This window comes from Ceratotherium simum, chromosome 26, assembly GCF_057802395.1.
Source record: "Ceratotherium simum simum isolate JZ-2026a chromosome 26, ASM5780239v1, whole genome shotgun sequence".
Lineage (NCBI taxonomy): Eukaryota > Metazoa > Chordata > Mammalia > Perissodactyla > Rhinocerotidae > Ceratotherium > Ceratotherium simum.
Genome location: NC_141925.1, coordinates 9,158,136 through 9,182,303, shown reverse-complemented (window position 1 = coordinate 9,182,303; position 24,168 = coordinate 9,158,136). Strand labels below are relative to the sequence as shown.

The following is a 24,168-nucleotide window of genomic DNA, read 5'->3' as shown; positions in this document are numbered from 1 at the left end:
AGAGAAGGGAAAGACCTGACCTTGGCCGCACTGGCCCTGAGCTGGGGGGCTGACTGGAGTGGACCGCATTACATTTTCTCCCGCAGGCAGAGTCTGGAAAGGCAGGTGCAGTTGTTATGGTAAAATAGATAAACGCCATTTCTTGCACCCCCAACTCTGTGGATGGAGAAACGCATATTCACTTGGTTGACTTTGTGTGTTTTGATTGGGACGGTAGGGCCCCAGCTGACCTGAAGGGGAGCAAGGGCCCAGGAAAGCCCCGCTCCCCCAGGCTTTATGACAACAGTGCCAAGTCATAGAGAAGCCCCTTCCCCTGCCTGGGTGCCTTGGTCCCCTTGGGCAGAGTTTTGCCCGAGCGGGGCTGATGGGGGAGGATGGAGTTTCTTGGAACCACTCAGACCGCCAGTTACTGTGGCCCCAGGAGAGCCTGTGGCGTCAGTGCGCTGCCTCCGGCCGTGCCGGCCCCGGTGATCCAGGAATGTTACCAGCCCTATTACCTGCCTGGGTACCGCTACCTCAACTCGTGGAGACCCGGCCTCTTCTGCAAGGTCTCCAACGCCCAGACCTGCCCGGATGAGGGAATCACGTGCAGAAGTCCCCTGAGGCCCCCCACCATGCTGCCGGTGCTCCGCTCCGCGCTCGTCTGTCGCTACAGCCCCCGCGACTGGGACCAGTCCAACCAGCTGCAGCTCGGCGGGGCCGAGGCCTCGCGGCTGTGGGCCGGCCGGCTGACGGGCGACTCCACGCGGCTCATGCAGGACAAGGACCAGCTGACGCGCCAGATGCAGGAGGGCACCTGCCGGAACCTGGGCCAGAGGCTGTGGGACATCGGCTTCTGGAAGTCCGAGCTGAGCTACGAGCTGGAGAGGCTGCTGAACGAGAACCACAGCATGGAGACCGCCAAGAAGCGGCTGGAGTGCGCGGCCGAGGAGCTGAACTGCCCACTGAAGGTGAGCGTGGGGCGGGGGCGGCGCGGAGGCCGCCGCGTTGCAGCCGCGCGCGCGCCACCTCCCGGGAGCGAAGGCCACGGTGACCGGCGCCTTGCAGTCGGTTAGAGCCGCGTCCTCATCTGCGATCAGTTTTTAAGGTGAAAAATAGAATCTCAGTCAGTTCAGGATTATCCCAGTCAAATCACGGTTCCTCAGATGGAACCGAATTTCTTTTTCTCCTTGGGAGAATTCTGCAATTGCATCAGCATTGCAGAGACTGCATCAAGACGTTACATGCGTGTGAGTGCATGCGTGTGCATGTGTGTGTGCATGTGTGTGTGTGTGTGTGATGGTCTTCAGAGGACGTACTTAAAATAACTGCTTTATTTTTCTCCATAGCTCTTAACACCTTCTAACACGCTCTATAATTTATGCATTTATTTCTTTATTGTTTTTCTCCCCACTAGAAATATAGGCCCCACGAGGGCAGGGATTTTTGTCTGCTCTGTCACCGATGTGTTCAGGACTGATATTCAGCTGTGATGTCCCAGTATGTCGGTGCTGGTCCTTAATGAGCCGTGTCTGTGCTGATTGCCTGTTGTCTAGCCCAACGTTGTGAATGTCTTCCCAGCCTCGCACAGTGTTGGCACACAGTAGGCACTCAATAAGTGTTTGTTGAATAAATGAATAAACACCCAACTGTGAACATTCTCGACACTTCTCGGTCTCCCGGTCTGCAGGCTGATCCTGGATCAGTTGCACTGCTTCTGGCCGCGTGTAACAGATACTTGACTACAGCGGCTCGGCCAAATAGGGATTGATTTTTCTGTCATAATGAGGGTTCCAGAGGGAAACAGATGAGGCTGCTGCAGCCTCCACTTGATGGCAAAGAGACCCAGGCTCCTATCTCTGGCTCGGCCATCCTTCGTGTGTGGCTTTTGTCCTGCTTGCAAGGAGGCTTCGTATCTCCTATCACAAGCTCCTGCTTGCAGCGAGCACTTTGATATTCTCATTTGGGGCAGGAAGATGGGGGTAGGGCAAAGGGCAAATGTGCCGGCTGTGTCTGTCCCTTTTTATCAGGGAATGTCAGTTTTCCAGAAGGCCCATCATGTGAGTCCGTTTTTAGCCCATTTGCCAGAACTCGCAGGGGCTCCCCGGCTGCAGAGGAGCCTGGGTAAGTGAGTTTTTCACTGGGTTCTGGAGTGGACAGTAGGTGAGGAACCCGTGTTGTCTGCCTTGTGCTGTGGGGGCTCATCCTGGCCGCACGGGATGATGTTCTGCGGCTCCCTGGAGCCTGTGGGGACTCAGAATCTCCTGCCCGGAAAACTCCTGCAGCCGTTTCTGCTCCGTGTCAGGGGTGGGGACTTCTGTAGAGGGCCTGCCTCCAGCTCCCCCTGGAGACACGGCACAGGTTCTGACCACTAGGCGGGTCCTCTTGTTTCCCTACGCCCCCAGCTTTCTCACCTGCTCGGAGACCCAAAGCAGCATCCAAAAGCTATTGCTCTCCTCCCCCACTCTCTTCTCACTCCCCCAGCCTGTTTGGAAAACGCAGCTCTGCCCCGTCACATGTGGCCTGCTCTGACAGCCACGTGGTGGCACAGGGACCGGAGGCATCTGGGCTCTATCCACTTCTCTCCATCTCCAAGGCCAGCACCTCCGTCCAGGCAGCCTCTCACTGGACAATGGTGACTGCCTCCTTCCTGGTCCCCACTTCTGCTCCCCTCCAACCCACTTTCCAGACAGCAGCCAGAGGGGAGATTATAAGTCTTAAGCTGGACCGCCACACTCCCCTGCTAAAACTCCCCTCACTGGCTTCCTAATGCACAGTAGTTAACATCTAAATTCCTTGTCACAGCCTCTAGCCCTCCCACAGCCCAGCTCCTGCCCGCTGTTCCAGCCTCCCTCTCTCCACTCCAGTCCCAATGGCTTCATGTCTGCTCCTCCTTCTGCCTCAGGGCCTTTGCACCTGCTGTTCCCTCTTCCTGGTGCATTATTCCCATTCATCTCTGCTGCTTCTCATGATTCAGGTCTCGGTCTGTCACCTCCTTAGAGAAGTCCCCCTCAGCTACCCACATCACCCTGACAGTTTTCATCACAGCCCTTATCACAGTCAGAAATGATCGAGTTTCTTTACGTGTTTATTTGGGTGTGTTCTGCCCCTCTGTTAGAACTCCCTTAGAGCAGGGACCATCTGTTTAGTTCATTGTGATGTCCCCAGTACCTTGATCGAGTGTGACACAGACAAGGGGCTCAGTAAATTCTTGTGGAGTCAACGAATCCCTCTCCTTTCTGAGTTCCCGCGTGCATCTGCATCCCGACACCAAGACCTCATGCTCCTTCCTTCCCATTCCTGGTGCTCTTTGTGACATCACAGCCTAGTGGCCCAATCGCCATTCTCTCTGTGTTTTCTGTTACAGGAGCCCCCCTGAGCCACGCCTTCTCCTGTCTTCTATTCTGATCAGCTCATGTCCCCATGACAGTTGTAGGGTCCACGGCTGTGGGGCAGGGTTGCCTGGGTCTCACTTGGTCCTGGTCACTTTCCAAACTTTCCCCCCATTTAGAGATCTCCCAAGAGGGGTTTTCACATATATTCATAGGCAAAATTTATTGACAGTAATCTGAGAGCTTTACACCCGTCAAGCTGACTTAACCCGCACAGCAGACCTGTGAGATGTGCACGGGTGTTGCTCCTGTCCGCAGTCATGGCACCCCACAGCCCCCACTGAGGGCGAGGGGGAGGCAGAGCCCACCCGCATGCACAGCGATGAGGCCGCATGAAGCATCCAGGTTTCCCGGGGATAAAACAGGTCCTGGCAGAGGTAAGGGTGAGTCAGCTTGGCTCCCGGTCTACTTAGAGCTGCAGGAAGCACACACTCTCCCCGCTGCTCCCCGCAGGTGGCCCTGGAGTGTCTGTACCATCGCGAGAAGAGGATCGGGATTGATTTGGTCCACGACAATGTGGAGAAAAACCTTATCCGGGTAAGGCACCTCTGGGGCTGCCCAGCCCCACCCCCCAAGGGAGGAGGGACAGCTACCTGGTCAGAGAGGTTTCTGGGCTGCCTGTCAGGAGCAGAGGCCACATGTGTCACCCCATGTAAAGTCAGGGCTCAGAAAGCATGGGTGGGGACCTGGGTGGCAGTTTAGGAACAGGGAGAAATGAAGTCATTTGGCCCTCGGTGTTTTCATCTCCAAAATGGGCATTGTCATAATAATACAGTAAATAACAACAATAAAAGCTAGCATTTATTGAGCGCAACTGTATGTCACACACTGTACCACATATGCATTATTTAATTCAATGATGAAATGATCTATAAATGAACACTTGCCACATAGTAGGTGCTAAATTGTCAGTTAATCTGGCAGTATATAAAAAGGAAAGAAAGCAGGATAAAGAGTGTGGAGCCTCCACGGTCGACCCTTGGCCATCTGACCCTGGGGTCATGTGGGTTGAGGCAGGAAATGGACCCCGCCCTGGCCTTTCAGCTCATGGGGTCGAGGGTGGGCAGTGAGAGGCGAGGGGTGGGGGCACTGGCCCAGGAGACAGGATGCCGTGAGTTTCTAAGGGGCACTGCTGTTTCTGACATTTTTCATTGCAGGAAGTAGATTTGCTAAAATGTTGCCAAGATCAGATGAGAAAATTAGCTCAAAGAATTGAAATCCAGATGAGGTAAGTGCTGCTCTCTCTCGCTCTTCTTGGCGTTTGTTTTGGGTATCCCACTTTTCTGGGGGCAAGCCAGGTGGGCCCCCCCACCTCTTGGTGGTTCTTTTGGTCAGTGGTGTGCTGGTGAATGTTTAACAACCAGCTCTCCAGGAAAGAAAAAAAATCCTGATTTGTAGCCTTTGCCAATTTCAGTGGTGTAAATGCTGCCACTGTGGTTGATTTCAGTCTACCTGTTACTAAGACGTGCACAGTTGGTTTCCGTGAGTCAGCACATCACTGGTGGTTCTTGTTTGCACTGAGGGCTTGGTTGGCAAAAGCAGTTGGCCTCACTGAGGCCCCGCTTGGCCTGTGGCTTCCCCATGCGAGTTCTGAAGTTTGGGAAATAGCAGAGAGTGGGTGGTGTTAGGCATCAAGGTGAGGGGCCAGGGCATCTCCAGGGGGGCCTGGTGGATGCCTTGCACCAAGAGTCATCGAAAGGAATCAGCTTTTTGTTCTTGGAAGGTTACATAACTGGTGTTATGACAAGCCAGGAGGCTCCCCTCATAATTAAAGGGAGGATGAGTTTTACGGGGCTTGGGGCCCATAGCAAAGCCCTTGGCACCCAGCTGCCCCGGAGGCAGGCTTCCTGCTCGGCCCTGAGCTGGGCGCTTGCCTTTAACACTTGCAAGGCCCGCTGCTCTGCTAGTTTCTCCTCTGCATTCACTCAGACATAGATAGCACGAGGCGGGCTGGCAACCTTGCCAGGGCTGCCCCTTCCTGCTGTGTAGGGCACATGGGCAGCCCAGATGGGATGCTCAGGGGTCAGGTAGCTTGCAGATAGGCTCTGGGGGCTTGGTGTCCTGGCTTGCTGTACCCCAGAAACAGCAATCACCCCCCTCACACACACACACACACACACACACACACACACAGGGCAGCCCCTCAACTCCAGTGAGGCAGTGAGAACTAAGGGGCAGGGATAGGAGAGAAGCTCCCAGGATGGAATAGCATCCCGGGCAGTGTTGAAAAGCTACCTGCAGGTCAAAGGGCAGGGTCGGGGCAGACACATTGGGAAGACCCAGGGAGACATCAGAGGTGGAGGGGTCCGAAGTGAGATGCACACAGCGGTGGCTGGAGTGACAGCTGAATGGATGAAAGCAGGGTTGAATTTGTCACTTGTGCCTCTGTCCTGATTTCTGACAATTCTACCTACCACTTGGACTATTATTTGCCTAATATTTGTCTATAAATTAATTCACTTAAAAAAACCTTAAATACTTGTATATAAACAGGAAAGTTTAACAAAGGGAATACTTTGGGCGGGCACGTGTCTTTATTGTATTTTTCTTTCTTTTTTTTTTTAAGATTTTTTCTTTTTTTTGAGCAAGATTGGCCCTGAGCTAACATCTGTTGCCAATCTTCCTCCTTTTTTCCTTTTTTCTCCCCAAAGCCCCGGTAGATAGTTGTATGTCATAATTGTACATCCTTCTAGTTGCTGTATGTGGGATGCCACCTGAGCATGGCTTGATGAGCGGTGAGTAGGTCCGCGCCCAGGATCCGAACTGGCGAACCCCAGGCCACCGATGTGGAGCACGCAAACTTAACTGCTCTGCCACCAGGCCAGCCCTATTGTATTTTTCTTGCCCTAATTTTTATGACCACCTATTTTTGGCAGGAGAGAATGGTTTTCCATTTGTGGTTGACACTGGGCTGTGACAGAACTCGGTGCTGGGGTGACGGCAGGGCTGAAGTTTGGGAAAGGGGGCAGTTTGAGCCGGCAGAGTGAACAAAAGCCCAGACTTGAAATTGGGGAGCTGGATCCTGGAAGAGAAACCCTGAGACTGGGGAGGGAGGAGGGCTGCCTGTGCAACCCAGGCGATGAAGCAAGAGGTGGGGAGAGCTGGGGGACCCGAGAGACTAGAAGGACGGAGACAGTCCCATCGACTGGGAGACACAGAATGAGCACTGACATCAGAGGGGGAGAGAGACAGAAAGACAGACACGAAGCAATAAACAGAGAGAGATGGGGAGCAAGGAGACAAGGGGACAGAGAGGGACACAGATGCACCAGACAAAGAGAGAAATCAAGAGGTGAGACAGAGACAAAGAGATGGAGAGGGACAGGCACAGAGAAAGAGGAGAAGAGAGAGGGAGATGTGGGGACAGGCCCCTAGAGAGATGAAAACAGCCAAGGCAGAGAGGCTGGGGAGGCCGTGAGAGCAGGAGGAGGGGCGTTCCCCTTTGCCTGGAGGCGAGCGCCCTGGGTTGAGGCTGCTGGACCTTGACCTTTGTCAGAGGATGCCTGTCATTGCAGGGAGGCAGCTCGCACTGCCAGGGCCCACTAATTAACTGAGAACTGGCCAGAGCCTCATTAGCGGGGCAGAACTCAGTGTGTCCTCGCGCTGGTGGGAGGCTCTGCTGATGACCTCCTCCAGTGGCCGCACAGGCAGGCTCTGGGCTGTTGATTCGTGGTTTCTGGGCGAGGCCTGAGGCCCCCGTCTGGGCAGGGCCGTGTCCTCACCTCACCAGGCGCCCCAGCAAAGCAGAAGAGGCTCTTCCCGACTGGGCAGGAGACAAGTTTCCCTGGTGAGCTGACAGCAGGGTGAGCCTTGGCACCGGCAGGGCTCTCCGTCATGAGCCGAGGAGGAAAGACAGAGGCTGACCCCTCTTTTCCCAGCCTCATCAGCCAGGGCCAGGAGGCTGGGCCAGCTGACCAGGGCTTCTGAGGCCCAGGCTCCCCTCCAATGCTCCGGCACGTTTCTCTTCCACATTCTGGTCTTTCTTCACATTCCGGTTCATTAGGCAGGAAGGGCCCCATTTCTTCACAGCTCTGCCAATTCAGAAGGCCCCAAGGGCCCCAGCGTGAGCCCTCCTCCTGCCCCAACGTGGGGGCCCACCATCAGGATTTCATTTCCTTGCTCTTGGCCTGTATGAAGCCCCTCACCAGCTCCCAGTATCTATAGCAGAAAAAGAAAGTGGCAAAAAGATAGACAGAGACAGACAGAGGAGAGGGGGAGAGAGAAAGACACGGCAGCCCCAAGACAGAGAGAAACCAAGAAAGATGCGGCAGAAAGAAAGACGAACGAGAGAAAGATGCAGAGACAGGGAGAGACACAGAGAGCCTGAGACAGAGAGAAACCAAAAGAAATGAGTCAGAAAGAGACAAGGATGAGAGAGAGAGAGAGGAAGAGACAGCGGAGACAGAGAGACGGAGGGAGAGAAAGAGAGAAAGAGAATGAGAGGAGGCAGAAGGGGAAGGAGAGACCAGTGGGAGATGTGCACGCGTCACTCTAGTTGGTGTCTGGACATCAGCTGGCCCAGTCAGAGTTTTCCCTTCTCTATTTTCTTCCGGTTCTTCAAGGCGAAAGTCCCAATGGATGCTTGTGTGTCTTTAACACTGACTAATCTCCTTTTTTCAATCAAGAGACAAACAGAAAAAAGTTCAGGCTTAGAACCTTCTGGAGACAACAGATTCTAGCTAGGATTCTGTTAGTGTTTACTTAGTATTTATGTTTGAGGTGACCTATTAATGGAAAGGGTTACTGGTTTTCTTTTAAGGATAGTGATGTAGATTTTCCTTTTAAAATACATTTGTTTATAATTTCAAAGTGATTTAAAAAAAGAAGAAAAGTGGTGAGTAAATAATAGTGTAGCTACTTTGATAATATGGCGAGAATTAGAAAGTGCTTCTCCAATGTCTGGAGTTTGGCAAACAGTGGCCTTTAAGTTTAACCAAGATACCAGCCCTGCGGGCTCAAGTCCTGGCGGGGCCCCATTGTCCTCTCCTCACCTCAGTCCCTGACTCTACCTGGTCCCTGATCCCAGTCCAGTCTCTGCCTCCACCCAGTCCCTGACCCTGTCCAGTCCCTGACGCCCCCCAGCCCTTGACCCCGCCCAGTCCCTGACCCCACCCAGCCCCTGACCCCGCCCAGTTTCTGATCCCAGTCCAGTCGCTGACTCCACCCAGTCCCTGACCCCGTCCAGCCCCTGACCCCGTCCAGTCCCTGACTCCACCCAGTCCCTGACCCGTCCAGCCCCTGACCCCGTCCAGTTCCTGACTCCACCCAGTCCCTGACTCCATCCAATTCTGACTCCACCCCGTCCCTGACTCCACCCAATGCCTGATGCTGCCCAGTCCTTGACTCCACCCAATCCCTGACCCTGCCCAGTTCCTGATTCCTCCATTATGAGCTGCTTACGGGTCTTTTTTTTTTTTTTTTAATTTTTTGTTTATTGCAGTAACATTGGTTTATAACATTGTATAAATTTCAGGTGTACATCATTATACTTCTATTTCTGCATAGATTACATCATGTTCACCACCCAAATACTAATTACAACCCATCACCACACACATGTGCTGAATTATCCCTTTCGCCCTCCTCCCTCCCCTCTTCCCCTCTGGTAACCACCAATCCAATCTCTTTCTCTACGTGTTTCTTTATTGTTGTTATTATCTACTACTTAATGAAGGAAATCATACGGTATTTGACCTTCTCCCTCTGACTTATTTCACTTTGCATAATACCCTCAATGTCCATCCATGTTGTCACAAATGGCTGGATTTCATCGTCTCTTATGGCTGAGTAGTATTCCATTGTGTATATATACCACAGCTTCTTTATCCATTCTTCCCTTGGTGGGCACTTAGGTTGCTTCCAAGTCTTGGCTATTGTGAATAACGCTGCAATGAACACAGGGGTGCATGTATCTTTAGGCGTTGGTGTTTTCAAGTTCTTTGGATAAATACCCAACAGTGGAATAGCTGGATCATACGGTAGTTCTATCCTTGATTTTTTGAGGAATCTCCATACTGTTTTCCATAGTGGCTGCACCAGTTTGCACTCCCACCAGCAGTGTATGAGAGTTCCCTTCTCTCCACATCCTCTCCAACACATGTTGTTTCCTGTCTTGTTAATTATAGCCATTCTGACGGGCGTGAGGTGATATCTCACTGTAGTTTTGATTTGCATTTCCCTGATAGTTAATGATGTTGAACATCTTTTCATGTGTCTGTTGGCCATCTGTATATCTTCTTTGGAGAAATGTCTGTTCAGGTCTTTTGCCCATTTTTAAATTGGGTTGGTAGTTTTTTTGTTGAGATGCATGAGTTCTTTATATATTTTGGAGATTAAGCCCTTATCAGATGTATGGTTTGCACATATCTTCGCCCAGTTGTTAGGTTGTCTTTTCGTTTTGTTGATGGTTTCCTTTGCTGTGCAGAAGCTTTTTAGTTTGATGTAGTCCCATTTGTTTATTTTTTCTATTGTTTCTCTTACCCGGTCAGACATGGTGCTTGAAAATATGTTGCTAAGACCAATTTCGAAGAGCGTACTCCCTATGTTTTCTTCCAGAAATTTCATAGTTTCAGATCTTACATTCAAGTCTTTAATCCATTTGGAGTTAATTTTTGTGTATGGTGTAAGGTAAGGGTCTACTTTAATTTTTTTGCATGTGGCTATCCAGTTTTCCCAACACCATTTGTTGAAGAGACTTTCTTTTCCCCATTGTATGTTCTTGGCTCCTTTGTCAAAGATTAGCTGTCCATAGATGTGTGGGTTTATTTCTGGGCTTTCAATTCGATTCCATTGATCTGTGTGTCTGTTTTTGTGCCAGTACCATGCTGTTTTGGTTACTATAGCTTTGTAGTATACTTTGAAATCAGGGAGTGTGATACCTCCAGCTTTGTTCTTTTTTCTCAGGATTCCTTTAGCTATTCGGGGTCTTTTGTTGTTTCATATAAATTTTAGGATTCTTTGTTCTATTTCTGTGAAAAATGTTGTTGGAACTTTGAGAGGGATTGCATTGAATCTATAGATGGCTTTAGGAAGTATGGACATCTTAACTATGTTAATTCTTCCAATCCAAGAGCACAGAATATCTTTCCATTTCTTTGTGTCTTCTTCAATTTCTTTCAGCAATGTTTTATAGTTTTCCATGTACAGCTCTTTCATCTCTTTGGTTAAGTTTATTCCTAGGTATTTTATTCTTTTTGTTGCAATTGTAAATGGGATGGTATTCTTAATTTCTCTTTCTGCTACTTCGTTGTTAGTGTATAGAAATGCAATTGATTTTTGTATGTTGATTTTGTATCCTGCAACTTTACCATATTCATTTATCACTTCTAAAAGTTTTCTGGTGGATTCTTTAGGGTTTTCTATATATAAAATCATGTCATCTGCAAATAGTGACAGTTTCACTTCTTCCTTTCCAATTTAGATCCCTTTTATTTCTTTCTCTTGCCTGATTGCTCTGGCTAGGACTTCCAGTACTATGTTAAATAGGAGTGGTGAGAGTGGGCATCCTTGTCTGGTTCCTGTTCTTAGAGGGATAGCTTTCAGTTTTTCACCATTGAGGATGATATTAGCTGTGGGTTTGTATATATGGTCTTTATTATGTTGAGGTACTTTCCTTCTATACCCATTTTATTCAGAGTTTTTATTATAAATGGATGCTGTATCTTGTCAAATGCTTTCTCTGCATCTATTGAGATGATCATGTGATTTTTATTCTTCATTTTATTAATGTGTTGTATCACGTTGATTGATTTGTGAATGTTAAACCATTCCTGCATCCCTGGAATAAATCCCACTTGATCATGGTGTATAATCTTTTTAATGTATTGTTGTATGCGATTTGCTAGTATTTTGTTGAGGATTTTTGCATCAATGTTCATCAGTGATATTGGCCTGTAATTTTCTTTTTTTGTGTTGTCCTTGTCAGGTTTTGGTATCAGGGTAATGTCGGCTTCATAGAATGAATTAGGGAGCTTCCCCCCTCCTCAATTTTTGGAAGAGTTTGAGAAGGATAGGTATTAAGTCTTCTTTGAATGTTTGGTAGAATTCACCAGGGAAGCCGTCTGGTCCTGGACTTTTATTTTTGGGGAGGTTTTTGATTACTGTTTCAATCTCCTTACTGGTGATTGGTCTATTCAAATTCTCTACTTCTTCTTGATCCAGTTTTGGAAGGTTGTATGATTCTAAGAATTTATCCATTTCTTCCAGATTGTGGAATTGGTTGGCATATAGCTTTTCATAGTATTCTCTTATAATCTTTTGTATTTCTGAGGTGTCTGTTGTAATTTCTCCTCTTTCATTTCTGATTTTACTTATTTGTGCCTTTTCTCTTTTTTTCTTGGTGAGTCTAGCTAAAGGTTTGTCAATTTTGTTGATCTTTTCAAAGAACCAGCTCTTGGTTTTATTAATTTTTTCTATTTTTTTTTGGTCTCTATTTCATTTATTTCTGCTCTGATTTTTATTATTTCCCTTCTTCTACTGATTTTGGGCTTGGTTTGTTCTTATTTTTCCAGTTCCTTTAGGTGCATTGTTAGATTGTTTATTTGAGATTTTTCTTGTTTGTTGAGATAGGCCTGTATTGCTATAAACTTCCCTCTTAGAACCGCTTTTGCTGTATCCCATAAATTCTGGCATGTCGTATTTTCATTTTCATTTGTCTCCAGGTATTTTTTGATTTCTTCTTTGATTTCTTCATTGACCCAGTCGTTGTTCAGTAGCATTTTGTTTAATCTCCACGTATTTGTGGCTTTTCTGATTTTCTTCCTATAGTTGATTTCTAGTTTCATACCATTGTGGTCAGAAAAGATGCTTGGTATTATTTCAATCTTCTTAAATTTATGGAGACTTGTTTTTTGGCCTAATATGTGATCAATCCTGGAGAATGTTCCATGTGCATTTGAAAAGAATGTGTGTTCTTCGGTTTTTGGATGGAATGCTCTGTATATATCTACTAGGTCCATCTATTCTAGTGTATCATTTAAGGCCAATGTTTCCCTATTGATCTTCTGTTTGGGTGATCTATCCGTTGGTGTAAGTGGAGTGTTCAAGTCCCCTACTATTATTGTGCTACTGTCTATTTCTGTTTTTATGTCTGTTAATAATTGCTTTATATATTTAGGTGCACCTACATTGGGTGCGTAGATATTTACAAGTGTTATATCCTCTTGTTGGATTGTTCCCTGGATCATTATGTAATGCCCTTCTTTGTCTCTTTTTACAGTTCTTGTTTTATTTTATTTTTTTTTTTTTAAAGATTTTATTTATTCATTTTTTTCCCCCCAAAGCCGCAGTAGATAGTTGTATGTCATAGGTTCACATCCTTCCAGTTGCTGTACGTGGGACTCGGCCTCGCGTTGGACGGAGAAGTGGTGCCTCGGGGCGCGCCCGGGATCCGAACCCGGGCCGCCAGCATCAGAGCGCGCGCACTTAACCGCTAAGCCACAGAGCCGGCCCTACAGTTCTTGTTTTAAAGTCTATTTTGTCTGATATGAGTACTGCTACCCCAGCTTTCTTTTCATTGCCATTTGCATGGAGTATCTTTTTCTATCCCTTCACTTTCAGTTTGTGAGTGTCTTTAGGTCTGAAGTGTGTCTCTTGTATGCAGCATATATATGGGTCTTGTTTTTTTATCCAATCAGCCACCCTATGCCTTTTAATTGGAGCATTTAGTCCATTGACGTTTAAAGTAGCTATTGATATAAGTATGTACTTACTGCCATTTTTTAACTTTTTTTTTTTCTCAGTGTTTTAGTAGTCCTTCTCTGTTCCTTTCTCCTTCTATACAGAATTGATGGTCTCTTTAGTTTGACCTTTGTCTGAAAGCTGTACTCTTTAACTCCCCTCCTCCCTCCTTTTATGTTTTTGATATCATATCTAACCTCTTTTTTGTGCATTTGTATCCATTACCCTCTTATCATGGAAATAGATAATTTTTCCTATTTGTGGTCTTCTCTTTTCCCCTTAAATCAGTCCCTTTAACATTTCTTGTAGCACTGGTTTCTTGGTGACAAACTCCTTTAATTTTTGCTTGTCTGGGAAATTTTTGATCTCTCCTTCCATTTTGAATGATAACGTTGCTGGGTAGAGTATTCTTGGCTGTAAGTTTTTTCCTTTTAGCACTTTAAATATATCATGCCATTCTCTTCTAGCCTGTAAGGTTTCTGCTGAGAAGTCAGCTGATAGCCTTATGGGGTTTCCTTTGTATGTAACTTGACATTCTCTTGCGGCTTTTAGGATTCTCTCTTTATCTTTAATTCTGGACATTTCGATTATGATGTGTCTTGGTGTGGGCCTCTTTGGGTTTATCTTGTTTGGGGCTCTCTGTGATTCCTGTACCTGGATGTCTGTTTCCTTCCTTAGGTTAGGGAAGTTTTTATCTATTATTTCTTGAAATAGATTCTCTGCCCCTTTGTCTTGCTCTTCTCCTTCCGGGACACCTATAACACGGATGTTAGTGCGCTTGATGTTGTCCCAGAGGTCCCTTAGACTGTCCTCACTCTTTTTATTTCTTTTCTCTTTTACCTGTTCAGTTTGGGTAATTTCTTCTAGTCTTTCGTCCAGCTCACAGATCCCTTCTTCTGTATCCTCTACTCTGCTTTTGAGTCCCTCTAGTGAATTTTTCATTTCCAGTATTGTATTCTTCATTTCTGATTGGTTCTTTTTTATATCTTCCATTTCTTTGTTGACATTCTCACTGAGTTCATCTATTCTTCTCCCCAGATCAGTGAGCATCCTTAACACTCTTTGTTTGAACTCTCTGTCGGGTAGGTTGCTCATTTCTGTTTCACTTAGTTCTTTTCTGGGGTTTTGTCCTGTTCCCTTACTGGGAATGTATTCCTTTGTCTCCTCATTTTGCCTCTTTCCCTGTGCTTGTGTCTACGTATTAGGTAGCTCAGCTACGTCTCCTGCTCTTGGATAGGTGACCTTATGTAAGTGACACCTTAGGAGGCCTGCAGTGTGCTTCCCTCAGTTCTCAATGTTCCAGGGGTGGCCCCTATGTGGGCTACGTGTGTCCTTCTATTGTGGCCTGTTAGCTCTCCCTGTAGGCGCCCAGGGAGGCCGAGTTATGCTCCTGGCCGGCTGTTGTAATGCTCAGCTGCTTGTAGTTGTTGTGGGCCCTTCAGTCTCTTTATCAGGTGCGGGAAGCCCCAGCACAGTTGGCTGCAAGTTCTCATACCACATTTGTGTTGCAGTATTTCTTTTAAGTGAGTAGGCCCCCAGCGTGGCAGGTTGTTAGGCTCAGGGCGTTACAATTGCTATAAGCCTCCAGCCTTTAGGTCTCTTGTCAGCTCTCTGAGGATTGCAGCTGGGTGGGGCTGGCCTCAGGCACAGGAGCACCCAATTGTTTCAGGCTTTGGAAGGTGGGGCAAACCCCCATGTGGGTCTTTGAGAAGCACAAGTCTTCTGCAGCTGACAATCCCTGCCGCCCACAGGTCCACACACACAGTCAACACAGTCCTGCCCCGTGTGTGTGCCCCGACCTCCTAATGTGGACCCAGTCTCTCCACGGCGGGAGCCCCACACACTCTACCACTGCCCCATACTCTCCACCTGCTCCTTGTGCACGCCCTGCCCCACTGAAGTGGGCCCAGTGGCCAGGCTGCAGAGAATCCAGTCACCAATATATGCAGGCCCACAAGTTGCCTGAGGGCTTATTGTTGGGTGGGGCCAGTCTCTAGGGTGGGCTGCCTGCCTTCGCTGAGCTGGATTAAATCAGTGCTCTAGCGGGTGGGGCAGACCCTGGGCTAGCAGGCCCCAGGGAGAACTCCAATGGCGTCTTCGTCAGCACACCCACACCAGGCCACAACAATGGCCGCCGCCAATGTCCCAGTCCCTGGAGAGGTCTCACCCCTCACCGAGATGCACACAGGGCCTATCAGGTGAGTCTCTTTTCACCAAAGCACTGTGCACCTTTCTTTCTGGTGATTTTAGGTTGCTGTCTGAAACGGGTGAGTTTGCGGTGGGCTCTTTAAGAGCTGGTTTTAATTTCTTTGTGAACCAGCTTTTCTGGGGGTACTCCCCAATGTTTTAGTAGCAGGCAAAGTCAGATATTATGCCACTCGTCTCGATTGTGCTGGGTCCACAAAATGCCCACAGCGGGGGCGCTCCCCATCTCTGGGCCCTGCACCTCCAGGGAGGCTGCGTACCTGTGAGCTGCTCCCGGGCGGCCATGAAGCTGGTGGCTTGTGAAGGCGGCGTTTTTCCTCTCCAGAAGGGTGTCTCTGCCTCTTCTACCTCAGTTAGGATTGTCGTTTGCTGCAGGAGTTCCTCTTATCCAGTTTTCAGTTCTGTCTCAGGGGTAGTTTTTCCACGAGTAGTTGTAAATTGGCTGTGTCCGCGGGAGGAGGTGAGTTCAGAGTCTGCCTACGCCGCCATCTTGACTTCTCCCTGCTTACGGGTCTTTAAACAGCTGGAAGTCTCTAGCTTCTCTGGTTTTGCACATGTGGTGCCTTCAGCTTGGAATTCTCCTTCCCCCACCCAACTTTGTCCATAATGTCTACTCCTGTTATGAAAACCCAACTCAGATAACCCCTTGGAGGCCTTCCCTGACCACTCCCTCTCCCTGAGTTAATGGCATCCTCCTCTGTGTTACTTCGTATCCTTTTCAAGCCTGCACTGTTGCCCTTACAGTTCTGTACCAGGTGTAGTTTTACTGTATTTATTTACACAAATTTGTGAGCAGCTTGAAGGTAATGACTGGGTTTTAGTCATGTCTTTTCCCTCTGTGTCTGGCATAGAGTCAGACACAATGATTTGTGAACTGATTTTGTCCAGAGTCTGAATTTGTCTCTTCTTAATCAGGTCAGCAAACTGCAGCTGGAGGGCCAAATCTGGCCCACACCTGTTTTTGTAAATAAAGTTTTATTGGGACAAAGCCATGACCATTCGTTTACATATTATCTATGACTGCTTTCTCGCATAGTTGGGTGGTTGCAACAGAGACCATATGACCCACAAAGCCTAAGATATTTATTATTTGACATTTTACAGTAAATGTTTGCCCACCCCTATTGTAAATGACAGCAGGTCTGCATGGATTAGGGGGAGGGTGAGAGAGTAGGGGAGGCCCTGGGTACATGGTGGGGGCGTCAAGGTGGGAGGAGGGCTGAGAAACCACTGGGAGTGGACAGAGCACTGTCTTGGGAGTCAGAGATTTGACTTTCAGCAGTGGCTCTGCACCAACCTGCCGGGTTACCTTGGGTGAGGGCCTCTGGGTAAGTGCACAATCCAGAGGCAAATCCTTTCCCCCACCCCAGGGATAACCGAGATGCTCAGCACGCCCTGGAGAGGGACCTCGAGGACAAAAGCTCGGCCCAGTTTATTGATGAGAAGTGCTTCAACCTGAGGAACACGTCAGACTGCATCAGCTTCTTCCACGGCATAGAGAAAGTCGACGGCACGTAAGGACTGGGCTCCCGGTCCCCACCCCTGGCCGTGCCTGCTGGGAGTGAGGGTTTCTGAGTCTGTTCCTGCCAAGGAACCGTAAAGAGGCATCGTGCGCCAGTCATGCGTGAGGCGGTGTGGATGAATGGGGATCCTGTGTTACAAGCCACGGAATCCAATTCTGGCTAACTTAAGACAAGATGGAATTTACAGGAAGGTTGTGAGAGAGCCACAGACTCAAGGGGAAGGTTCTGGCAGCTTGAAAGAGCCAGGGAGTGGGAACTAATCAGATATGTTGTCAGAGCACCACTATCTTTCCATTCTTGCCTCGTTTTGCCCAAGATTCAAATTTCAGCAAGAGCGAGCGAGCGATTGGCTCAGTGAGGGCCATGTGGCCCCTGCTGCTCGGCCGGGGCATGCTGGGGCACCTCGATTGGCAATTCCACGTCTGTAACCAGAAGGAGGAGGGATTCAGTCTCGGTGGGGAGAGCTAACTGACGCCCACCAGCACTGGAAGTGGTTTAAGAGTGGATTTGGGAGCCAGGCTGCCTGGCTTCTAATCTGGCGTCTACACTAACTCCTGAGCAGGTTATCTCATCTCCCTGGGCCCTGTATCCTCATCTATACCACTGGAGTAAAAATCGTGCCCACTCCCAGGGTGGCTGTGAGTGTAAAAGGGGGGCTTCTGGTGAAGGGAAATGACAATGGCTGACGTTTACTGAGTACTTGCTGTACGACCTTGTTTTCTGGTCACAGCAGCTATGGGGTAGGTGCCTTCTGTATGCCCGGCCCTGACTTGGGCATGTCACCGCATTACAGAACGTCATGCAGAACTGAGGCGTGCTGTCCCAGTCGGCAGTCTGAGGGCTGGGATAGTGAGGCCTCTGGGGACAGGCAGAGGGTGGTGTCCTTCTCGGTCCTGTTTTAAAAAAATCTCTCGCACATAGAGTTGTGCTTGCCACATAGTAGGCGTATAGTAAACGTTTGTTGAATGAGAGACTGAATGAAGGGAGGGAGGGAGAGAAGGAAGAAGGAGAGGAGTTTCTTGGCGGTCGCCTTGGCCCAGCCTGGGGTCCCTCTCTGGATCGTAGTGACTGTGGACCTTTGCAGTTTCCAGCACCACGACTCCCGGGGTGCCACCTCCTCTTCCTGACGAGGCTGACTCCCCCCGGCGCCAAAGAGGTGGGCAGGCCTTCAGGGGGCTCTGTCCCCTCAGCCACGGCCGCCCATCTGGACGGGGAGTCCGGAGGTTTCCCTTCTCAAACAGATGTCTCCCTGAAAACTGGGCGGCCAGGCTGGCGGAGACTTGATTTCCATGCCCAGGAGGGTCTGCTATTTAAAGTCCCCCGTCCAGCGACTCCAGCTGGAAAGTCAGAGCTGCCGTTGGTGGTGACTATTGCTCTCCAGATGCGCTAGCTCAGGGCTTTGTAGTTGGGGTTGTCTCAAAGCAGGGCCGTGTCTGGGCAGGTTAAAGGACGTTGAGAGACTCTGACTTGAGTATCTCTGGTCCCTATTGTTCTCATTGCCATGGATTAACTGATGATGATGATGAAGAAGATGACAATGATGACAGTAGATGCCTTTTACCAAATGTCTGCTATGTGCTAGGCACTGTGCTCAGAGCTTTACACACAGTGTCTCATGAATGATAAACATTTCTCAAGCACTCACTATTGTCAGGTGCCGTAATAGGGGTTTCACATTTAGTCACTCAGCAACCCCGGGGTAGGCACCGTTATTATCCCCATTTTACAATGAGGAGACGAAAGCTCAGAGAGCTGAAGTGACTGGCCCAAGCTCACACAGCAAGTGGCAGAGCCACGATCTGAGCCCATGTGTGTTTACCACGGCACCTTCCTGCCTCCCCAGCAGAGCCTGCTGTCTCCTCCATCTTTAGAGGACCCGCTCCAGAAAGCTCGCCCCCCTCCTGAGGCACACCCCCTGCGAGAACACAGGCTGCCTCTAGCAGACTCCCCCCAGGGAGAATGATTAAGCGGGTTATTTTCCCTGGGGAGCTCAGCTGTCTGCTCCAAGGAGAGCGAGGGCCTAGAGGTTGCTGCTCAGGACATTGACAGTGTCCCATTCAGCAGCGGCAGATACGGGCAGTCAATCCGTGGGTCTCTGTCTGCTGTCCTTGGTGCCTCCTCCTTTCTTCCTCACTGGTGAGCAGCTGTGTGACCTTGGAAAAGATACTTCACCTCTCCGAGCCTCAGGTCTTTGCTGGATGAAAGCTCTGGATCAGACACAGTGCCCTCTCCCATCTCCAGAAGCCCGAGACCCCTGTTTATTTCTTGATTTTAACTCCTGCAAAAGCCAGGCAAAACAACCCATATTGTATATATTCTTTAACAACTTTCTATTCACCATGCAATCTAAGTGTGCTTTTAAATGACTGAAAAGAGACTTCTATTTCAGAAAACTGAGTCTCTTTTTTCCTACTGCCTGAGAATAAAAATCTGCTTTATTTAAAAACTGGAAACTTCTTGGTTAAAAAAGACCTTGAAAAGTTATCTAGTCAGCTAGATCCTGAAACCAGCTCAAAGAAATGCACGTCTCTCCTTCTCAAAGGCTTCCCAGAGGAGAAACCCCCATACAATATATTGGTTGCTTGTTGCAAGGATTTACATTCTCTGCCAGGAAGAACTTTCTGTTTTCTAAACTGAGACCTTTATTCATCACCACCTCCGAGAAGCCTTCCCTGCCTGCCCTTTCTAATTAGCCTGTGTCTCCATTTGTCCTCCCAGATCCATTCTCCAGCCTCCCTGCTGTGAGTCTTATAGAGGAGGCTGCCCTCTGCAGCCCTTTGCCATCTGCTTCCCAGTTGGGTTCAGCCGATAGGAGGGACACCAGCAGGAGACGGAGGGCAGGAGGAGAACGATGTTGGGGATTTATTCTTCCTGCCTCCTTCCTCCCCAGGTGGTGCTCCTCCGCGCTCCTCCTCCCCCACCTCTCCCTCTCCTCGTGCCCTTCACAGCTGGGGTGCTGACAGCCTCCTGCGTTTGCTAGTCCATGAGCACCTCAACACTCTCCGAGGATTCCATTTATTTCCTTTTACGCTCTTGACTGACACATCATGACCTCACTCCATTTGTCTCTCTCTCATCACCCTGCTTCTAAATTCCTTCATAGCACACAACACCGTGTGTAAATATCTTCTTTACTTATTGTCTGTCTCCCTCCGCTGGAAATTCATCACCATGAGGACAGGGGTGTTGCCGTTCTTGTTTGTGGCTCTGTCCCAGGTGCCTAGAGCTAGGCTTGGCGTGTGGTAGGTGTTCAAAGAACGTTCGTTAAATGAATGAGTCAGTGCAGGTCGCATGGCTGTGCGCTCATCACTGAACTGAAGGGACCCCGCAGCCAGCCTCGTGCTGAAGCCTGCTCCTTGGCCTGTCTCTCTGGTTTTGGTGGTGGTAGTGGGAGGGAGTGTTAGGGAAAAGGGCTCTTTGGGGGAATTTCTCCTCTCCTGCAACTCACCAAGTGCCCTCGGGTAGATCAGCTGCTCTCTCGAGGCTGCCGCTGCCTCCCCTGCAAAACGAGGGGTTTGGATTAGTGGTTCTCAACTGGGGGCGATTGTGCCCTCTCCCCCAGGGACAATTGGCAATGTCTGGAGACATTTTTGATTGTCACAACCGGAGGGGAGATGCTGCTGGCATCTAATGAGTAGCGGCCAGGGATGCTGCTAAGCATCCGACAGTGCACAGGAGAGCCCCCCACAGCAAGGAAGGATCCCAACCCAAGTGTCAAGAGGCCGAGGGTGAGACATCCCGGGCTGGGGGTTCTCCGAGCCCTGCCCCCAGCCCCCGTCTTCCTCACCTGTGTTAAGTTCATCCTGGCACCTCTTGCAGGATCTCCGTGCCCGAGACCTGGGCCAAGTTCAGTGACGACAACATCCGGCACTCGCAGGACATGCGGGCCAACTCCATCCGGCTGCGGGAGGAGGCCGAGAACCTCTTTGAGACCCTGTCGGATCAGATGTGGAAGCAGTTCACCAACACCAATCTGGCCTTCAACGCCCGCGTCGCCGAGGTGACAGACGTGAGGAATAAGCTGCAGACGCAGCTGGCTAAGGTAAGCGAGGTGCGCCCGAGGACCGCCGTCCGCTGGGCCAGACCCGGGCCTTCCTCCCGCGGGGCTCAGCGGCGTCTGGCCCGGCTCCCCCGTGAGCTTCCTGGGGAGATTCGAGCATCTGGGGTAAATCCTTCCTTGCTCGCCGGACGCTGGAGCTTGGAGCTTGGCCTGGCTGTCACCGCAGCACCCGAGAGGCTGCTGATGGCCCCCAGGGCCCTTCACTCCATCTGAGGAACCTGTGGCTGAGCGTGACCAGGGAGGGTGGGTGTAGAGCCCAGGAAACGGGGCTGAGCGGATCTTCTCCGCCCACATCAGCATCTTTGGAAATGTAACCTTTGACCCTCAAAGACTTCAGCAGCATGAGGACACCCTGCTGAGGGGTGGGGTGATTTTTGAGTTGAGCAGTGGAGGACTGTCTGACCCTGTCCCTCTCTCCTGCCCTCCCCCACCCACAGGCTCCTACCACCCCTCCCTTATTGGAATGCCTCCCGCTGTTTCACACCTCTGGGGGTGTCGTCCTCTCTGCATGGAATCTATCCTCCCTGCTGCACATAAATTTAGAGTGCCTCCTGGGGGCCAGAGGCTGTGCCAGGCACCAGGAATGAAAAGAGGAGCCGCACCAACGGTCCCCTGGTCCCTGTCCTCGGGGGACTTACCTTCTGGTCGGGGCACAGTGGTGGCTGTAAAATTTACACCCAGGAAGGACTTAGGGATGACAATCTGATTGGAGGGGCCAGCAGACAGGGGACCAGCCTTGAACCTGTATTTGCAAACAGGGTTATAGAAATATATATTGTACATATATTTGCGGGGGGCGTGGGTGCTGCATGCAGAGTTTAATGGAAATTACAGGGCCAGTGTAAGCCCACCCACTATACCACCCTTTGGCCTGGGGTATGAAGGAGGCAGATAAAACAGAAGTTTCTCTAAAATAATTGCAAGTGTGTAATGAGCGGTATGAGGGAAGAAGCAAGGAGATGCACAGAGATCCTCGTGGGGGCCTTACACGGGGTGGAGTAGACAGGCAGGGATGTTTACATCAAGAGCAGATCGCCAGGGAGTTAGGCAGCCAAAGGATGGTGGGCAGAGTATTCCTGAGAGAGGCCAGTGAGTGCGAGGACGTGTGTGGGATGAGGTTGGAGGAAGGGTCCTGTTGGTCCTGGTGAGGGGTTTGGATTTTATTCTGAGAACAGAGGAGGGCCTTCGAATGGTTTTCAATGTAAGGCATTGGGATTCAATCTCATCCTTGGGTGGATCTCTTTCCCTCCTGGGTGGAGAAAGGGTTGCAGCGGTAAAGAGTGGACACAGGGAGAAGGTTAGGAGGCTCTGGAAGGCGTCCAGTGAGAGTGGACAGCCACTTGTGCTAAGGGGGTGGCATCAGATGGGAGAGGGAAGGGAGGGATGTGAAATGTCTTGGGAAGGCAGAGTTGACACATGTGCCTTCCCTCCATCCTTCACTGAACATTTCCTGTTCATCCCCCAGAACAAGGTTGACGAACTTCTATAGAGGGCCAGCTCATGTTTCCAGCCCTGCAGGCCATACTGTTTCTGTCACAGCCTCTCCATTCTGCTGATGTAGATAGCCATGGACAGTATGTACACAAATAACCATGGCTGTCTTCCAATAAAACTTTATTTAGAAAACTAGGCAGTGGGACGGATTTGGCCCACGGGTTGTGGTTTGCCGACTACAAATGTAGTTTTGTGTAGTTTTCTATCACTCCTTCCACCCCATAGTGTATGGTTAGAAGCGTTGATTGAACATGACTGCCTGGCTCCACCATCTCTATAACCTTGGACAACCTCCTTAACCTCTGTGTGCCTCAGTTTCCTTATCTGTAGAATGGGAATGATAATATTTCCGACCTCAGGGCGGCCAGGAAGATTATCTGAGTTAACATAGGTAAACTAGCTGAACGAGTGCCTGGTAGCCAGTAAGCATTGTGTCTGTGGCTGTGATTTTACTGTGTTAGTTGATTTACTTGTCTGCATCCCTCCAGAGCATCGCTCCTGATTCAACTATGTACCCCCACCACCTAGTGGATTGCCTGGCACGCAGTAGACACTCCTTAAATCTTTGTGCAATGCATGAAAGGAGTCTACAATGTTGAGTTTTGTACTGATGTTTTTTAAAGAATCATGCATGAATGAGTGAATTCTTTTAATTCCAAATATTTTCTTTCTTTCTTATGGGAAAAATTGTTGTATTATTGTGGTAAAATATACATAACGAAAAATTTACCATTGTCTTAGTCCCTTTGGGCTGCTATAACAAAAATACCATAGACTGGGTGGGTTATAAACAATAGAAATTTATTTCTCACGGTTCTGGAGACTGGGAAGTCCAGTTTCAAGGCACCGGCAGATTCAGTGTCTGGTGGGGACCCGCTTCTTGGTTCATAGGTGTTGTCTTCTCACTGTGTCCTCCCGTGGCAGAAGGGGGCTCTCTGAGGTCTCTTTCGTAAGGGCACTAATCCCATTAATGAGCCTACTGATGACCTAATTGCCTCTCAAAGATCCCACCTCCTAATACTATCACAATGGGGATTAGGTTTCAACATATGAATTTGGGGAGACACAACATTCAGTCCATAGCAACCATTAAGTGTACAGTTCACCAGTGTTAAGTTCCTTCACATTGTTGTGCAACCATCACCACCGTCTATCTCCAGAACTCTCTTCATCTTCCCAAACTGAAAGAACTCCATGTTTAAACTCCATGCCCATTAAACAACAAGTCCCCATTCCCCTCTCCCCCAGCAACCACCATTCGACTTTCTGTCTCTGTGAATCGACTTCTCTAGGTACTTCCTATAAGTGGAATCTTACAGTATTTGCCCTTTTGTGACTGGCTTATTTCACTTAGCACAAGATCTTCAAGGTTCATCCATGTCATAGCATGTGTCAGAATTTCCTTCCTTTGTAAGGCTGAATAATATTCCATTGACTGTTTATACTATGTCTCCATTTATCCCTCAATGGACGCTTGGGTTGCTTCCACCTTTTAGCTCTTTTGCAAGCATTTTCATTTAATGAGGCATTTCATATGGTGAATCAAATACAGTTTACTGTCATGTTTCATGGTGTGAAGTCTGAGGCTTGGCGATGACTTGGGAAGGCTCCTTTGGTGGGTCTTGGTGGCTGGTTTCTCATCTGTGAAGCAGGGAGTAAGAAATCCTGCTTGATGGCGTTACTGTGAGGATTACTGAGTTGATATCTATGGAGCTCTTAGAATAGTACTTGGCTCATGGTAAACACTCAATAAAAGGTAACTATAAGTATTAATATTATTATCAATGGAGAGATAAAAGGTCTTTTGGGTGGGGGTGGGGAGCAAAACCTATTCTTT

The 24,168-nt window shown here is 49.2% G+C and overlaps 1 protein-coding gene across 2 annotated transcripts in view; it reads left to right on the top strand.

The window, feature by feature from the left end:
• The first annotated feature begins 374 nt into the window (after window positions 1-374).
• Window positions 375-24,168, top strand: part of TEKT5 (tektin 5) — a 44,772-nt gene continuing 20,978 nt past the window's right edge. For both annotated transcript variants that reach the window (XM_004438075.2, XM_087449623.1), the window contains exons 1-5: window positions 375-950; window positions 3,825-3,908; window positions 4,529-4,599; window positions 16,625-16,768; window positions 20,597-20,819. In XM_004438075.2, coding sequence (XP_004438132.2) covers window positions 375-950; window positions 3,825-3,908; window positions 4,529-4,599; window positions 16,625-16,768; window positions 20,597-20,819 — 1,098 coding nt within the window. The remainder of the gene's footprint in view (window positions 951-3,824; window positions 3,909-4,528; window positions 4,600-16,624; window positions 16,769-20,596; window positions 20,820-24,168) is intronic.